This window comes from Cupressus sempervirens, chromosome 11, assembly GCF_028749045.1.
Source record: "Cupressus sempervirens isolate cs-2001-9-10 chromosome 11, ASM2874904v1, whole genome shotgun sequence".
Taxonomy (NCBI): domain Eukaryota; kingdom Viridiplantae; phylum Streptophyta; class Pinopsida; order Cupressales; family Cupressaceae; genus Cupressus; species Cupressus sempervirens.
The window spans coordinates 516442823-516460804 of record NC_143128.1 but is presented as its reverse complement, the minus strand read 5'-3'; the positions used below and the strand labels follow the sequence as shown (position 1 = coordinate 516460804).

The following is a 17982-nucleotide window of genomic DNA, read 5'->3' as shown; positions in this document are numbered from 1 at the left end:
TGCATATTCATATGCAATCCTTTCAATTCATGTTTTGTTCATTTCTATTGTGATGTATCTACTGTATAAGGGTAAGTAGCCCAATCAGCAGTGAGCCAACAAGCTATAAGCCAACCAGTTGTAAGCCTAACAACATTGAGCAAACCAGCAGTGAGCCACTTGTAAAAATCACCTTAACCAATGTTCATTTTATGAGAATTAGCTTCTACACGGTTTTTCCCAGTTTGGATTTCCAAGTAAATTTTGGTGTTCCTTGTGTTGGTGTTCCAGTGCTTAATGTTTACATTTGTGATGAATGTTTGATGTAGCTACTGAGAGATCAAAAGATAATATAATTAATCAATTGCAAGGCTAATTAATCAATTGCAAGGCACATTGTCAGTCATTCAACCTATTCAACACCAAGTCTGAGTCGTATTTTGTGGTGTTGAGTTTGCGTCGAGTTTGAGTATTCCAACCATGCATATTACTCTTTTTTATTACTTTACCTACACCTATCCATGACATTCCCAATACTCTATATAATCTTCTTTTAGGGAGACCTCGATTACATATCATGCATGTCATCCTTTAACTCTTCATCGAAGTGTTAAGCTCATCTATAACAATAACATGTATATCATTAACGTCAAACATAAATTACAGAGTTTCTTACAACTATAACATTCTTATATCCCTTCGCCAATACAAGTCGATACACCATCGCCTACCCCTCAAGAGAAACTCAAAGGAGATGATTAGGAGTCATCAGAATTCAAACCATTTTTTATGAGAGAATATAAAGACTTAAAGTTCTTAAGCTTAACATTGGAGCTTCGAAAGGGTCTAGTATGTCATTTGTTCAACCATCTCCTATAGCATTTCAACTCCTAATCTTGTGCATGACTTAGGATTTGTGAAACAAAGCATGAAGACTCATAAGAAACTTGCATCACACTTGCCCATGGTAGAGTTAGGTTTAAAATCTGATTCTTTGCCAACATTGCCTCCCTCATCGTCTAATACTTGCGACCCAAACAAAAAAAGAAATATAGGCAAGGTCTTGTGAATCTTCCTTTGTTTATATATCACAAATATCATAACCACTCTACTAATGAATGTCAAGCTTTGCATTATACAATTCAGAAACTCATTGATTGTAATATTATTTACGTAAAGTGTGTCAATGATTTGTATGTCAATTATGATTGTTTTAAGTAACATTTAAGTTCTTATTATGTTGCTCCACATTATGATATTGTTAGCCTAATCTTTATGCACTCTCTTTACCATTCATGGTGATACAACTTCAGGTGCAATAACACTTTTCAAGCAACATAATAACATTTCTTATCCTTGTCTCTATGCTTGGGTGGCAAGAACAGTGTCTCAATCTCCTATCCCTCATACAGATCCACTTTCTCTAGGTTAAGTGGCATTTGTTTATTATGTGATATTCTTTCATGCATGAAATTGTTTGTTTTGAGTAGGGATTCTCTCTTTCGCAAGAAGTATTCTTAATCACATCCTCTTCCTTGCTTGATAGTGGATGTCTTATAAACAAATCCCTTACTTGGGAGCTAAAAATGTGTTATCCTTCATCAAGAATTTGTTTACCTAGGTGTGTATTTTTTCACCTTCCCCTCTTTTGGTCAATGATGTAACTTTTGTTCAAGATCTCATCTTGCAGGTAGATGTCTTCGAGCAAGGATTTCTTCCCCACCTCATGCATCTCACAAAAGGATCCCTTTACACTTCTTGTATGATATCTCCTTACAGTTGTCTATCTTGCTTCATAGGAGATGTCCTCTCTGACTTGGATTAAGTGTTTCTCCTTCGTGTTGAAGGTGTTTGTCTTTGTGCTAAGATGTCAACATAGTCCTATTTTTCCATCTTAGTGGGGGGCAATATATGCCCCCTTGTTGCAAATGTTTTGTTTACTTTTATTTCAAACATTTCAGCCTTTTCAGGTTGAGTACACTAGCATAATACAATTTACTAGGGCCAAATAATACTCCTTTGTACTACTTTGGCGGATTCTCTTCAGTACAACGTATTCCATGAGCAACCTATTTTTTGCACAAATATGACGGATTTCCTTGGATATAATGCTTTACTTGGACAATACTTTTTCTGAATTTCCTTGCACACAACAATTTACTTGGATTATCCTTGGATAAGTTGACTAGCATAACACAACTTACTAGACTATCACCTCTATCTTCATAAAAAGTTCTCTTTTAGGATAAGTTAACCAGCATAATACAACTTGCTCTTGACTCTTCCCTCTCTCTTCACATGGATCACAAAGCATAAAAACATTTGCTAGCCTATGTAATTCATAGTTCTTTCTCTCTCCATGATCTAATAGCATACCACGTCTTGCTAGTTGAATGAATCATGGGGTCTTGTCTGATCTTTGGTATGTGCCCTCGCTCTATGTGACAACTTGTGCTCTTGCAATAGCATTCCAAAAATGACATTAGTGGTTAAGACATTTTGATTATCGAGGTTTTGACTTGTTTGGCTAAGTAAGCTTTTGTCTTAAGTTATTTTGTTTTGTGTTCCCTTCTACATGGTTGTAGGGCTCGAGATCCTTGGTTTTGGAGCTTATCCTCTTGCACTTAGTCATGTCTTACTCTTTAAAGCCTTGTCCATGATCATCTCTTTCTTCTACTTTACCATATGTTTGTAGGCTCATATGATATAGCATCATAATTTGTACACACTTCTTAAAGTATTCAATTTTATGCTTGCTTACGACCCATTTTAGTATGTGTTCATTCGTTCATGCATCGTAGGACTTTGTTATGCATTTAAGTAATAAATTTTAAATATGAATGCTCTTCGTTTAATTTATATGAGGCCACTTAATTATCGGTGTACCCCTTTAATTATTTCATCTATTCAACCACTACATGCATACAGAGGCCCTACTTTATTATGGGTGGCCTTTTGTATTTAATAAGATATCAAAACTCGATGTCGCTCACATTTTGAGCACCCCCCATATCCAAATTGACCCCCAACTCTAGGGCACCCGAGAAGTTAAGGGGCAAGTAAACTCGTCTCATACCTTGGGAGATGCCCTATACACCACAACTTGGGCCTAAATTTGAATGGTACCACAGTCTTTTGATTTTAGAGAGATGTTGAAACCCATGTCAGCCTCTGAGTTTAGAGCCTCAAAATGTTAAGAGAGGTGTATAAGCAAGGCTACTTCCTCATTTTGGCAATCAAGGAATCAATCCATTTTATTCAATCATACATTCAAGATCTCAAGCACTCACAAAGCAAGGAGAAGCATTCAAGCATTCCAAGTATTTCAAGCATTCAAGAAATTTCACCCCACCAATCTAGCAAGCTTCAACAACCACTACGCAAGCATGTCTTTTGTGATGTCCATTTAGGTCTTCGTGGAGACATGCTATTGCATCAACACTTGTGATTTCATTTCAAAAACTATTCCTCTATCAAGGTATAAGACATCTTATTCTCAGATCTAGTATTTGTTTTATATCAGCACACTTTCATTTCGAATATACTTTTCAATTCAATTTCACACTTAATTCCAAAATAGGGATCTAATTTCGGAGGCTTTCTTCCTTGTTCTTTTTACCTCGGTGCCTACACTTTGAACAGGGCAAAAACATAATTGTAATATTTTAAAAATTAATAAATATCTAGGTAATAGCCTTTTACCGATAAAAAAGAAGGATCTAACTTAGGCGAACCCCTTTCTACCAATATTTAATTTGCTCTTTCATTGTAATGTTCCCTTTACTGGTCCATCATGATTGATGTCTTTTAAATCAATAATAATAGTAATAATAGTAATTTTTGTTATCAAATGATATTATTATTTGGATTTACATCCGAAGGTTGCCTAGACACAATCTGTGGACTCCCTCAAAGTTTACAGGTCCAAGCATGTTTCACGAACATTTGCAAGACGCTAACCCCAACCCTCTATTGGTACGATCCACTAGATTGGATTTATACAAGCTCCATGAAACACTCAGCCCGATATGTCAAATATTTGTCAGACTTTATATATCTTTTTCTTTTGCCAAACTTTAGAATAGGTAAGTTATTCCTAACGTTCAATATTAAATTTCAAACTATAGTGGTAGCGTTAAGTATTAGTCTCCTTTTTAACTTGGTCCAAAATATTATTTAAACAGCAAATAATAGGTTCGAACTACAATTTTTTCTTTATATTTTTGGAACCCACGAAGAATATTATGCTAAGCCCTTAAAGAGACGACTTGTAGGAATGAGATAAATTCCACCAAAATATATCTTTAAAGATCTTTGCCATAGTCTAGGTAGAATTATTTAAATTCTTGACATTTTAATCGATAATACTGGAGAAGTAAATAAGGACGATAGTTTAATTCTCCTTTTGTATTGGGCTCTGCTAAGTCGTGCTTCCACTTAGACAACACATCAAATAATAATTTGGGTTTGACAAAAAATATAAAAAATTCAAGTCCGCAATTATCTTATTTCTTCAAATTTGTTCATTATAAATAGTTTTGTAATTCATTTCTAAAGTTTAATTCTCCTTTTGTATTGGGCTCTGCTACGTCGTGCTTCCACTCAGACAACACATCAAATTATAATTTGGATCTGACAAAAAATATAAAAAAGTTTGCAATTATCTTATTTCTTCAAATTTGTTCTTCATAAACCCTTTTGTAATTCATTTCTAAATGAGCTTCATAGGTTGGTAGGACTTTTGGCTCTAATACCAATAGGATTTGCCTTTCAGACTTCTATGGATCAAGATTTTACTACGGTAACATAATGAATGTGTTATTAAATAGAGATCATAAATGATCTATATATACAAGTATGCACAAGAATGTTTGATAACAAACAAAGAGAGAGAAATAGATACATTCTAAAGAGAGAAAGAGAAAGTTTCCATATTGAACAGAGAGAAAATATGGAAACATAGAAGAGTGACCACTAGAAACGAAAGTAAATCTATGCAAGAGAGAGAAACAAAATTAGAGAGATTTAACTCTAATACCCTCCCTTAATGGTCAATATAACTTCAAAACAAAACAAAATTCCTCAAAAGGCGTAAAAAGCAAACTTGAGCTAATCAGTGAGCTCTGTCTGTTCTGCAATATTGGTCTGTGGTAGCATTGACTGTGGTAAGACGAATCTCGGTACCCAGAACAAGTGCCTCAAGGCAACGCTACTCAAAGATTGTCATCATTCTCTGCTTCAAGGTTTTGTAGTCCTTTCCATTGAATCTTTGACTGCCTTCCAAGAGAAGATTGGTGAGAGATGTCACGACACATCACAAACTTTGAGGCAAATTAATGGAAGACATAGAAAAAATGAAAGGACACCCAAAAGAAAGCACAGAAAACCCAAAAAGAATCTGAAATTAAAATAAAATTTCAGCTTGATCTGAAGGGTAGAAACCCTAGCCAAAAGTGTTGAGACCAAAGGCGGTCATCAAAGCTCACATATTTGCAGAAAAACAAGCTCACCGAAAAATGTCAATTACACACCCACCAGGCAGGGGAAAGGCAAATAATGCAAGCATTGCAGGAGGAAAGTTGCCCAAAGAAAAATACATTTATAAAAACCCTAGATAGATTTTTAAAAACATATCTACAAACAATTTTTTGAACACACCTAGGCAAAGGATGTTGAAAATCTTGAGTCTAAAATTTCATGAAGAAATTAAAGATTTTCAAAACCTATTTCGAAAAAATAACTCAGAAAATTTCAATAATATTATTATTATTTCACAAAAAAAAAGCTCTGATACCGTATTATGGTAAAATAATTAATGTGATATTAAACAAAATGATCTATATATACAAGTATGCACAAGAATGTTTTGATAATGAACAAAGAGAGAGAAATAGAAACACTTGTTTCCATATTGAACAGAGAGAAAATATGGAAACGAAGGATGTTGAAAATCTTGAGTATAAAATTTCATGAAAAAATTAAAGATTTTCAAAACCTATTTCAAAAAAAAAACTCAAAAAATTTAAATAATAATATTATTATTTCTCAAAAAAATAGCTCTAATACCATATTATGGTAAAATAATGAATGAACAAAGAGAGAAATAGAAACATTTTGAAGAGAGAAAGAGAAAGTTTCCATATTGAACAGAGAGAAAGTATGGAAACATAGAAGAAGAGTGACATTAGAAATAAAAGTAAATCTACAAAAGAGAGAGACAAAATCTAGATGTATATTTCTACCTAATTGATTGATTATTTCTTAAAGTTTCTTTATTCTATATATATATATATATATATATATATATATATATATATATATATATATATATATATATATATATATATATATATATATATATATATAGAATATAGAAACATATATATATATATATATATATATATATATATATATATATATATATATATATATATATATATATATAGAATATAGAAACTTTAAGAAATAATCAATCAATTATATATATAGAATAAAGAAACTTTAAGAAATAATCAATCAATTAGGTAGAAATATACATCTAGATTTTGTCTTATATATAATTCTTTCATTCTAAGAGTCGCGACTTTACATAAATAATAATTCTATTATGATAATTAAATTATATTTGAAAATATAATTATGTTAATAATTATTTATTAATAACATATATTACATTAGTAATATAGATTATATCAAATATATTAATATCAAAATTACTACTTATAATATATTTACTTTACATATTTAGATTATTAATCTAAATATTATATAATATTTAATTCTCATATTTCATATTAATATATTATGTAATGAATATACTGAATTTAACATTATTAATATTTCATTATTATTTTATATATTTTTTATCCTATTTTATATTTTTTTATTTATTAATAAATATTTATTTATTATTTATTATTTAATTACATGGATTTTGTTTTTACTATGGGCAGATCGTACAGAGGGCTACAAACTGCCAATATTTTCATCAAATTTTGCTAGGTACAAATTTGAAACATAGCATATCATTTTCTCTTCTTTTTTTCATTTTTGCCCTACATCCTCCAATTCTTTATTCATATTTGCAAAATCATCTTCTATAACAGCAAAAGATATTTGTAAAAACCGAGCACTTGAGCTTTCTCAAGTGTAGTGGATCATCTTCCTTCCAATGTAAGAGGAGATAGGCCTAGGCTTACTAGTTTGCACATGCATCCTAGTGAAAACTATTTCCTTTATTACAATTATGTGCCTTAGCACATGAAATCCTTAATAGCTATACACTTAACATAACATTTGTTTTAATGATTTTATTTTATTTATATGAAGTAGATATTGTTCACTTAAGTGCATAGTTATCAAATAAAATAGTAAGTTTACTTCTAGATATCTTGAATACATATTAATATGTAGTATAAGTATGTATATTTTATATACTTACAAATAAATCATTCAGTTAAAAAAATAAAAAATTATGTACCAATAAAAACAAAAGACATGAGAAAAATATACAATATTCAAATAGTAAGTGAAAAAATACATTACATGTAGCAAAATGATAATCACATCTAAAATAAAATTAATAATAATTTTGTTTTGTTTTAACTTTTTGAGAAACTATGCAAGATTTTTATGATTCATCACATTACTATAAAAAATAGAACAACATTTCAATAGAAGCTAAAGTAATCAAGAACAGGGAGGCATCTTTGTTCACTCTGGCACAATTGAACCTTTGCAAAGGCATAGCTTATTTCTGTAAAAATATGTCTCGAGATTCATAGGTAATGTTGTGTACATGAAGTTTCTATAGATGTCTAAGAGATGTTGGTCTATTCATGGTTTTTGGATGTAGTCAAGAACGAGTGACAGACTAGTTTTTGTTTTTTTTATTGTAAGCACGTCATGTATTTTCCACTTTGAATCATTAGAGGGCTCTACCACTATAATGGTAGAACTTACCCAAAAAAGTAAATCTAAAATATTTTAGTTCTAAATTATATGTTAAATAAATTATGTTTATATGTCTAGATATCTTAAATATACATGTTAAAATGTATTCAAAACATATCAAATTTTACTGACTTGTTTAATTAATAACTACGTACTTAAATGAGGAAATATCTACTTTTTGTATTTTTTTTATTAAATTTGGAATAGATTATTTCAAAAAAGTGCATAATTATTTATTCCAGACAAATATTTGAAAGGGGTGAAGAGCGCAGATGCATCTATAATGAGGTTCAAGAAAGGATCCATAATTCGCAATACTCTTATAACGGATACAAACTTGTAATTTCCCTTCTTGGGATGTACCTTATTCTGCCCAAAAGTAACAACTCCAAAAATACAACTTATTTACAAGAGTATTCTTTAACTAGATTATACTGTAGTAATTGAATTTAGGAAACAATTAACTTCTCACTAAACAAAATGACAATATAGATTCCTATTTTTAAAATGCATGCTACTCCAATCCCTTGGCCCACAAGCAACCAACTCAATGGTCGTCCACTTAATTGATAGGTCTGGTACTCTTGCACCTCCCTGTCATGTTTCCTTTCCAATTCCTAATGTAATTGTATTACAAAAATCAAATGAATAATTATTAATATTTGTTAGGATGCATGTTGAATGACTGATCGAATAAATGAATACCTTCAATTGTATGATATGAGGTATTGATGAATAATGATTAAATGATTGTTGATGAGATGATTGATGAGTGATGGTGTAACAAGTTATGGTTTTAAACAATGCTGAATAATGATTGAATGAATGCTGATTTTATAGAAAGACATTAGATTGCTGAACTGTTTGGTTTTTTATCCCGAGATGAAGGGATAATCAATATGGATTTGACAAAAGTTCGCTCAATTTCTTAATGAATTAATGGTTGATGGATGAAAGAAGGATTTGTCTTGATGGTATTCACATGTGATGATTGATAAGCATCCTTCAATGCTTGGAATGAATTCTAATTCATTGTGAAAGGGTCCTTATCCCATAAAAATTGAGTCACCGCATTCAATTGTTTCCATTAAGGATAATATATTATTACCCGAAATGGTCTCCCTTAGATGTCCTCCTCAAATGCAACCTCTCCCTTTTATATCCTCACATATGACGGAGAGACACATCATGTCTTCCCTTGGCAATGATTACAACCTTATACAATTACCAACCTTTGAAAGAGTCACAACCTTTATCATTTCTACCCTTCGGGGAGTCACAGTGTTTTATAAATGCCACCCTTTAAAAGAGTTACAACCCTTCATCAATTCTTCCCTTTGAAGAGTTGCTATTTATTTTTTCTATTCCTATTCCTACTTATTCCATTAATGATTCTTAATATGATCCGTAAGCTCCCTTCATTCTTCTTTCCTCCATACCCCCTTTCAAATAAAGTTCTCTTCTCGCTTTTATTATCTCACATCTGAGGGGGTTACAGCTTATCATTTCATGCCATTTGACCATTCGTAAAACTTAAATAAATTTTAATTTTATTATATTTTAATTTATTTCTTTTATATTTTTTATCTAATGTTAACTTTTATTCTTTTATATTTTAATTTTATTATTAAATCCTATTTCAAAAAGGACACACGTTACAAAACCAAATAAGCAGGACCTGTTTTGGGTCTACAATGGGGGCTTGATTAACAAGGACCTATTTTGAGTCTGCAATGCTATTTTTTTGGTTTGATTGCTGAGATGGTTAGCCCTTATTTTAGGCTGTGTATTTGCACCTACAAGACCTTATTCACTTAGCTTCTTGGAGGCTGGCTGATCCAGAGTGGAAGATATTAAAGTTGTTTAGGGTCCGTTTGGTTCTTGGAAGATGACAGGAATTGGCTTTTTCAAAATCCGGATTTGAAAATTTGTGTGTTTGTTTCAAAATTTGCAGAATGGAATTAGCACACGGGACTTCCAATTTTGACTGAAAACCAGGTTTTCCAACTTCCTAAAAAAAGTAGGAATTGAAAATCAAAACCTGGTTTTGTTTTTTAAAGAGTGTAAAAACAATAGATTGGACTACTTTTTGAAATTTGCCTTCAACTCCAAGCTTACGCATAAAAATGTGTCTTTACACGCATCTTCCAAGTGAAACAAACGGTTTCAGTAAAATCCCAAAAATCGGAATGAAGATATACAAAACCTTGATTTGGCTAAACCAAGATTTGTAGAAATCTGAATTTTTTTAATTCCACAAACCAAACGAACCCTTAAAGTTTGGGGAAGGTAGACATAGTTAGGTGGAAGGCCCTCTTTGATTGACTGCAGGGAAGTTTAGTAAGGATCATATTGAGTTATCGCGGATCTTAGCTAAAAGAATATGCAGCTTTGTGTGGGGTAAGGATATCCTACCTTCGAGCCCTAATCCAAGAGAGGAGTATTTCCTGCACTCTGGATATCATGAAATGGATCAGCAAAAAATATGGAGGAAATGAGGTACCGTGGTAGAAAAACATGGGATACAAATTTACTTGGCCTAAATGTAATTTCTTCCCATGGTTGGCTACTTGGAAAATGCCTCACTTGGGAGAATCTTCAAAACTAGAAGTTCCAAGGGCCATCAAGATGTTCCTTGTTCAAGGCTTTCTTGCATCTTCTAGCATATATTAATAGTTGTATAATTAAACAAAAATTGAAAAATAATGTAAAACTTATAGCTTATACATTTATTATATTAAAACTTTAATAAATATAAATATATGAGTTTTGAATTATAATTAATATATTCAATTGCATGATTTGCATTGATCTTCACCTAAAATAGTTGTCAAAACCAATAGCTTGCTAATCTTTTACTTGAACTAAACAAATGTTTTTTTTTGTTGAATTCCACTCCATCTAAAGGACTTACCAATTGCCATTTTGAAATATAAAGCATTGCAATTGTGGGAAATAATTTGATAAGTACCCCTACAAAACTCCTTGCTTCAATCACAATGGAAGTCTTGGAACACTTCAAAATGGTTTCTACTTTTAATTAATTCCACTTTTGATAAATTCCAAACTATAGGTAGATCGTTGTGTAATAAATTTTGGTATTAGTTACTTCATAGACTTAGCTGATATTTAATTTTAGACAACTACTTGGTGACTTCCGTCTTCAGAAATCTGATAGGTTTTGATTTCAATTACTGCATAGACTTGGCTGATACTTGATCTCAGACTTGGACAATTATTTGGCGGCTGTCCTCTTAAAATGTTAACTGAATATTTGTCTATGTAATCATCAATATGAACATAAACGGAAAAATCTATTTTCTATAATTCATTTTGATCTCAAATTTTTCATAGACTTGGCTAATATTTGATCTCGCACTTAGGCAATCACTTGTGAATGTAATTGGGGTGATTCTTAACACATACATTCCAAGAAATGTAACCATCTGACACAAAAACAGATGAATGACTTGGTGTTTGTTTACTAAATATTTGATCTCGCACTTAGGCAATCACTTGTGAATGTAATTGGAGTGATTCTTAACACATACATTCCAAGAAATGTAACCATCTGACACAAAAACAGATGAATGACTTGGTGTTTGTTTACTACAACCTCCACTTGAAGCTAAAAAGACCTCAAGGTAGGAATTTCAATAACTTCCACTCAACTGAAGTTGAGTACGTTGTGTTTTTCACTTGTAGGAAAAGACTAATTTCTACGTGGGCAAAAATAAGAAACATTGAGCTTGACGAGATTGATCCAAACTCTGAATGGATTGTTGGCTTGTTTATGGTGTTCTTGAGCCTGATGATTTGGAAATCATGTAAGAAGCCCCCTTCTGACTCATATTATTGCAGGAGATAGGGCAGGCGCACTTTCCAAGAAGAAGCATCAGCATACCTCATACCCCCTAGCATGTCATTGGCTACATTTGACTTTGTTCTCAGTTTATAGGTTGACTTTGTACAAAATCACAAACTATATTGTAATTGGCATTTTGACATCTGTCTCCATCTTTGCTATTGTGGTATGTTTTGTGCAATGTAATCAACAATATGAATGTGAAAAATGAAAAACTATTTTCTAGAAATAATGTTGGAATTCTATATTTTATTTACTCAATACATCTATGATGTGGAATGCCCTTAAATTTATTTATTATTATAAGTTTTTGACTGTTTTTCTTCAATTTTTTTTTTTGTTTTTGTAAATCTGTACTTTCCCAATTTTTCCAGAAAATCCTACTCCTCTGGTTTGCTGATTTATTCCCCAGCCAATTTATGCTTCCATAGGTGCGCATATCAATAATCTCATGGAGGCTTTTTCTATCCATGTCGCTTTGAAAAGGGGATTGTCATCTAGGATGGCGTAAGATCATCTGTAAGTCCAACAGTTAATTTGTTTAACATGCAGAACTCGAAACTGTTAATTGGCAGTTGGCTTCAGTGGTGTATCAGATTCTTCGACGATGCAGCTTTTTGGACTGTGTCTATTATCCACATCCTCTGGGAATAGAACTGAGTGGCAAACTGTTTGGCTGGCAAACTGTTTGGCTAAACGGGGTTCTTAGCATTTAGTAGATTGGCATATTTGTGATTGGAAGCAACTTTCTCTAGAGTGCTCCGAAAGATTAGAGAGGTTGATTGATGAGGATAGGCATGGAAAATAGGTGTCTTCTTCAGGCTCTAATGAAACTCCCAATTTTTATTTCCTAGCTGCTGTTGGTTGGTTGCATGTTATCCTAATCAGACAAGGCTCTGGCCCTTTCCTGTAATTGTTTCTTCTTTGGATTGAATAATTATTTACCCCTTTGATTATAAGTTCACAATTATTATTATTTTACCTAATAATTCAGATAATTATCTTGAATTAAGTATTTTGATCAATGTAATTTTAGTTTTAATCATTGTGATATAGTTTTTCTAAATATATGATAGCTGTGTTTTGGTTTTTATGTGCAATGTCACAACATTAAACTAAGTGTCTTGCTGCTAGTATCGAAGACCTATTATCAAGATTCAAGATTATGACAATTAGATGGTTGAAAAGTTTAAGTACCAAAAACTAAAGGCAATTTAAATATAATTATAATAATGTGATTATAATAATATGTTTTATTAGACAATTTAAATATAATTATAATAATGTGATTATAATAATATGTTTTATTAGACAGGTTGAGGAGCAATATTTTCCAACAATTACAAGGGAAAGGACCGAAAATGATGTGAAAACAATAGTGAACGGGGTGGGTTAGACAGCCAATGGAGGATCAATTCAAAAAGGCTTATGGATGGAGGAAAGGAAGACAAAGGGCAATAAAAGGAGAAAGGGTAACCAGAGGAAAGAGTGGAAGGATACCCCAGAAACCCATAAAAATGAACTGAGAAATAAGAACAAGAACGGAAGAATAATTGATTCTGAGGGAATTTAACTAGAATTGACAAGCCAAGCTCGGTTTTATTGATATTAACTCTCTATCTCTATCTCCCTCTCCCTTTTCCTCTCCCTCTCCAGTTGAAAATTGGAGCTTAGACGCAGACTATTTTAAAGATGATATTAACTCTCTCTCTCCCTCTCGGTTTTATTGATATTAACTCTCTCCCTCCCTCCCTCTCCCTCTCCCTCTCCAGTCTCCCTCTCCAGTTGAAAATTGGAGCTTAGACGCAGACCATTTTAAAGATGATTTTGGTTAAGTGCATTGCTTCCTTTACTATAATGGATAACCATAATCTTGGGAACCATTACCTCTCCTCCTTAGAGGAAAGAGTCAATTTAAAGTCACGTGCGTTGCTGCATTTATTTCCGTAAGAAAATCTAGAAGTGATAAGCTTAATCTTCGAAAACTATTTCTTCCTTTTTCAATAAGGAAAAATACATTTCCAATCGGTGATTCCTAATTTATTCTAAACCGCAGATGGAGAGGTGTTTAATTTTCACAGAGAAAATATCAAGGTAAATGGGGACCAAATCCCTTTGGGGAATAAATCAAAATAAGTGCATTGCTGCACTTATTCGCATAAACAAATTACAACAAATAAATATAATCTTGAGAAACTGCTTTCCGCTTTTCCATTACTAAACCTTCGTTTATAGTTGCGAAGTCAGATACTAACAGCAGGCAAATAGAGAGATTTCACCGTTATAACGATTATGTTCAAACAAGTGACGTCCCGATTGGATTTCGACTACCTTAGGCCATATTTCCCAAAACTAACGACACTACTCAATCCATTCTCGCAAACAATAAAAACCCTACTTTTCTGAACCTACCAAAATAGGACTGCAAATTTCCATTTCAATGTGCCAAGCGGAAGGGTATTTGTTGAGAAATTTCACCATTGAAAAATTTAATCCAAACCAAAACCAGCACAAACTGAGACTTCATTTGGGAAACACAGAAATCAAAACATAGAGGGAGTAAGAAGCTAAATCTACCTCATATGGGTTTGTCTTAACGAACGGGCGGCCTAGTTTCTTTGCGATTTCTCTCTTCCGATCGGCAGCCTTCTTTGCAGCGCCTTTGTTGGGATCAAGCTGTTTCAACCCTGCAAACAGAACTATGCAACTCACTGCAGCACTGATAGCATACAAAATTATTTCTTGTGTGAAAGTGGTTTGCTTGCCCATTATGCTGATGAAGCTTAGTTGCCGTGGAACAGAAGTATTAGCTACAGGGGGCAATAGGTGTTATGGTGGCACAGAAGAACATGCCCCCTCCGACACATTTAGACCTTCCAACTCAATATCGATATTTGCTTTTATTGGGTGGTATTATTATGAGCGGTTCGCTGCCAGATAGGAACTCAAAACAGAAATGTGTGAAACAGTTTTTGGACAGACCAACCCCCGCCATACACACAAAGATACGGTGAAATTTTTAAAAGCGAAGCAAAACTTTTTTATTACATAGCCCGTAAAATTGAAGCAAACTTCCAATTTCATATAGATCCCTATTATTTTTCTGTCTATACCTTCACAAATTTGAAGAGTGGCTAAATTTATAAAGTAGTCATGGTGTTCATATTCCAGTCAGTTTGTAACGAAGGCTTCTCTTCTATGCTGATGATTTTATTGCCACTTTTGAATATGTTAGTTGGTTTTCTTTCTTATTTTGCATTAGTTTGCATTTTTTACTTTGATAGGAAAGAAAGTTAATATTAACAGTTATGAAGAGCTTTAATCCCTTCTTACATAAAAGGATAGAATGCAAAGATTTTAAGATGAAATGGTTTCAAATTTAACAACTATATATTTAATTACATATGATAAGTTCTTAAAGTTAAATTACATATGATAAGTTCTTAAAGTTAAATTTCTATCTATCAATTATTAAATATAAATATATCAAATTATAATTAATACATAATTATATATATTTGTACTTTTACATATAATACTAATTAAAACATCAAAATATTATAAGTGTTATGAAGATTATACTAAATTTAGTAAAATATTATATACAAATATAATTATGATCATCCATACTATCATCAACAAATTTTTAGATTTTTATTAGAAGGAAATTCAAACAAATTTAATATTATTATAATATTTTTTTTAAATAATATAATAATTCTAAATTAATACAATTCAAATTAAAACGTCGTCAAATTCAAAATTCAAAATATTTTTTATATTTAATATACAAATTATTGTGTAATAAAAATATTATGTTATAATATAAATATTGAAAAATGATTAAAAATAAAAAATTATATTTTTTAATTAAAAATAACTACTTAATATTAATTTTATTTATTACTATTTTAATATTAATTTAAACCTCACTTCTAAAATTGTTTCTATAATATTATCTAATTAAAAATAACAAGGGAAAGGACGAGTGAATTGGGAGAGGCATTAGATCCTTCATGGAGTTCTGAAAATTAACCCTGATGGTTCTTCCCGAGGGAATCCAGACCTTGCTAGTATTGGGGGTGTGGCTCATTTCAGTTTTGGTGAATTTAATTTTTTTTTCTCAGTGCATAAACCATACTAACAATCTCATGGAGGTTCAGGCCATTTTATATGTTGTGGAATGGTATTGTTTGTGGGGATGGCGCAAGATCATCTGTGAGTCTGACTCCCACATGGTGGTGAACTTACTTTCCTCATAGGAGCTTGAGGATGTTAGTTGGCAGTTGGCCACTGTTGTTAATCAGACTATTCTCTTTTGTACCTCTCTTAAGTTCATTAGGTTTACTTACATTCCTTGTGAATGGAACAGAGCTGCTAATTGTTTGGCCAAATGGACTTATGATCATGCTCAAGGCTGGAATATTATGGATAGGGGGCAACTTGCCCTTGAGTTGTTACAAGAATTTGATGATCTTATTGCACAGGACAGAGCTCCTTATTGAGCTCTCCTTGTTGTAATCCTTTCTATTTTAATAAATTTTTAACCCTCTTTTTCAAAAGATGAACATTTCTTTAGTCTAAATGATATTAATAGATTTTGACGTGTTTGTACCTAATGTTGTACTTGACAAAGTCTTTATTGTATGTTATAAACATTAATGTTTTCCTCTCTCAGTTTTGATTCCCTAGCAAAAAAGTCTCTAACTTTTAAATAGATTTTTTTTTTAAAGCCTAGCAAAAATATGGATAACCAATGACAAAGAAGAAACATCTTTTAACCATGATATCACAAAAAAATAAAATTGAGACCTATAAACTTTAGAAACATTACGATTTCGATTTAATATTTTTGTGGGCAAAATTTTCAATGCTAATTAATTGGAAATTGATGAGAGTGAAAACATTAGTCTTGCGTATAGATAGGTGGGACTAATAATAAGATAAAAGTGATACTTGGTCTTGGTAGCTTTTAGATCATATTATATGATGGTAAAAAATTGGTAAATCTAGAAGTTATCAAGACTTATTATGAGAATTTTAATAGCTCTTTATAATAAGAGAATGTGTGTCTAATGTAAGTTTCACTTTGAAGGTAGTATTTTTGAAAGTGAGATTATAAGTATCTTGGAATTGACTTCAACAAATAATTATTTTGGGAAAGTTGTAGAAAGAAAGCAAATTTGGGAAGGTTGGAAGTGTTTAATATTTTTCAAAATAGATGTAGAGAGGCAAAGCTATTGGATTAGAAAATCGCTCAAAGTTTTCTTTGGTTTTTATAGTACTTTTGGTTGTAATCTATGATTGTGAATTGTGGGTTAGTAGTGCCTCTTACCTAAACTTTAAGAAAATAAAGAAAATTCAAAACTCCTTGAATACAAAAAAGTTTGAAATTGAAAGTTTACTCACTTATGATATCATGTTGAGTGAAGTTAGGACTTTTCTATTCAAGTGATTATTATAGTGTGAATCATAAAACATTTTAAAATAATTGAGCAATTAGAAGAGGGTAGATGACCTAAGATTGTCTTCAATGATACATTTTGTAGAAGAAAAAAAGTTGGATGTGATAAGATAGTAAATGGATTGACACCAGTAAATGGGTTTGACATCAATGACAACATAATAATTGTTCCAATTGTAGTTTCCAATTGCAAAATTGGTCATTGATGTTAAACTATTGTTATGTTGTCATTGATGTCAAACTATTGTTACGTAGTTTCCAATTGTTCCAACCTTGCCCATTGATGTCAAGTGCCCGTACTTAATTTCATGATACACTATTAGTAAATGTCTCTCCAATAGGTTTGACACTCTATTTTACCATTAGTTTTGACATGAACGACAACACAACAGTTGTTCCAATTGTAGTTTCCAATAGCAAAATGGGTCAATTTGAGAGAGTTTGAGTCCATGTGTCATACCAAGAGTATTGACACCAAAGAAGAATAGAGAATGGAGGATGTGTATAGATTCTTGAGATATCAACTAAATCACAATCAAGTACCAATTTTCATTGCTATAGATGGATGATATTATGGATTATTTGAGTGGAGATGTGTGTTTCACAAAGATAGATCTAAAGAGTGGGTACCATCATATTCACATTATAGAAGGAGACAAGTGAAATACTACCTTCAAGATAGGGGAAGGATTGTACAAGTGGTTAGTCCTACCTTTTGGGC

At 31.9% G+C, this 17982-nt stretch overlaps 1 protein-coding gene across 1 annotated transcript in view; it reads right to left on the bottom strand.

The window, feature by feature from the left end:
* Positions 1–14683, bottom strand: part of LOC149530622 (uncharacterized) — a 102884-nt gene extending 88201 nt beyond the window's left edge. The window contains exon 1 of the mRNA XM_089811620.1: positions 14375–14683. Coding sequence (XP_089667746.1) covers positions 14375–14566 — 192 coding nt within the window. The 5' untranslated portion in view covers positions 14567–14683. The remainder of the gene's footprint in view (positions 1–14374) is intronic.
* Positions 14684–17982: the final 3299 nt, after the last annotated feature.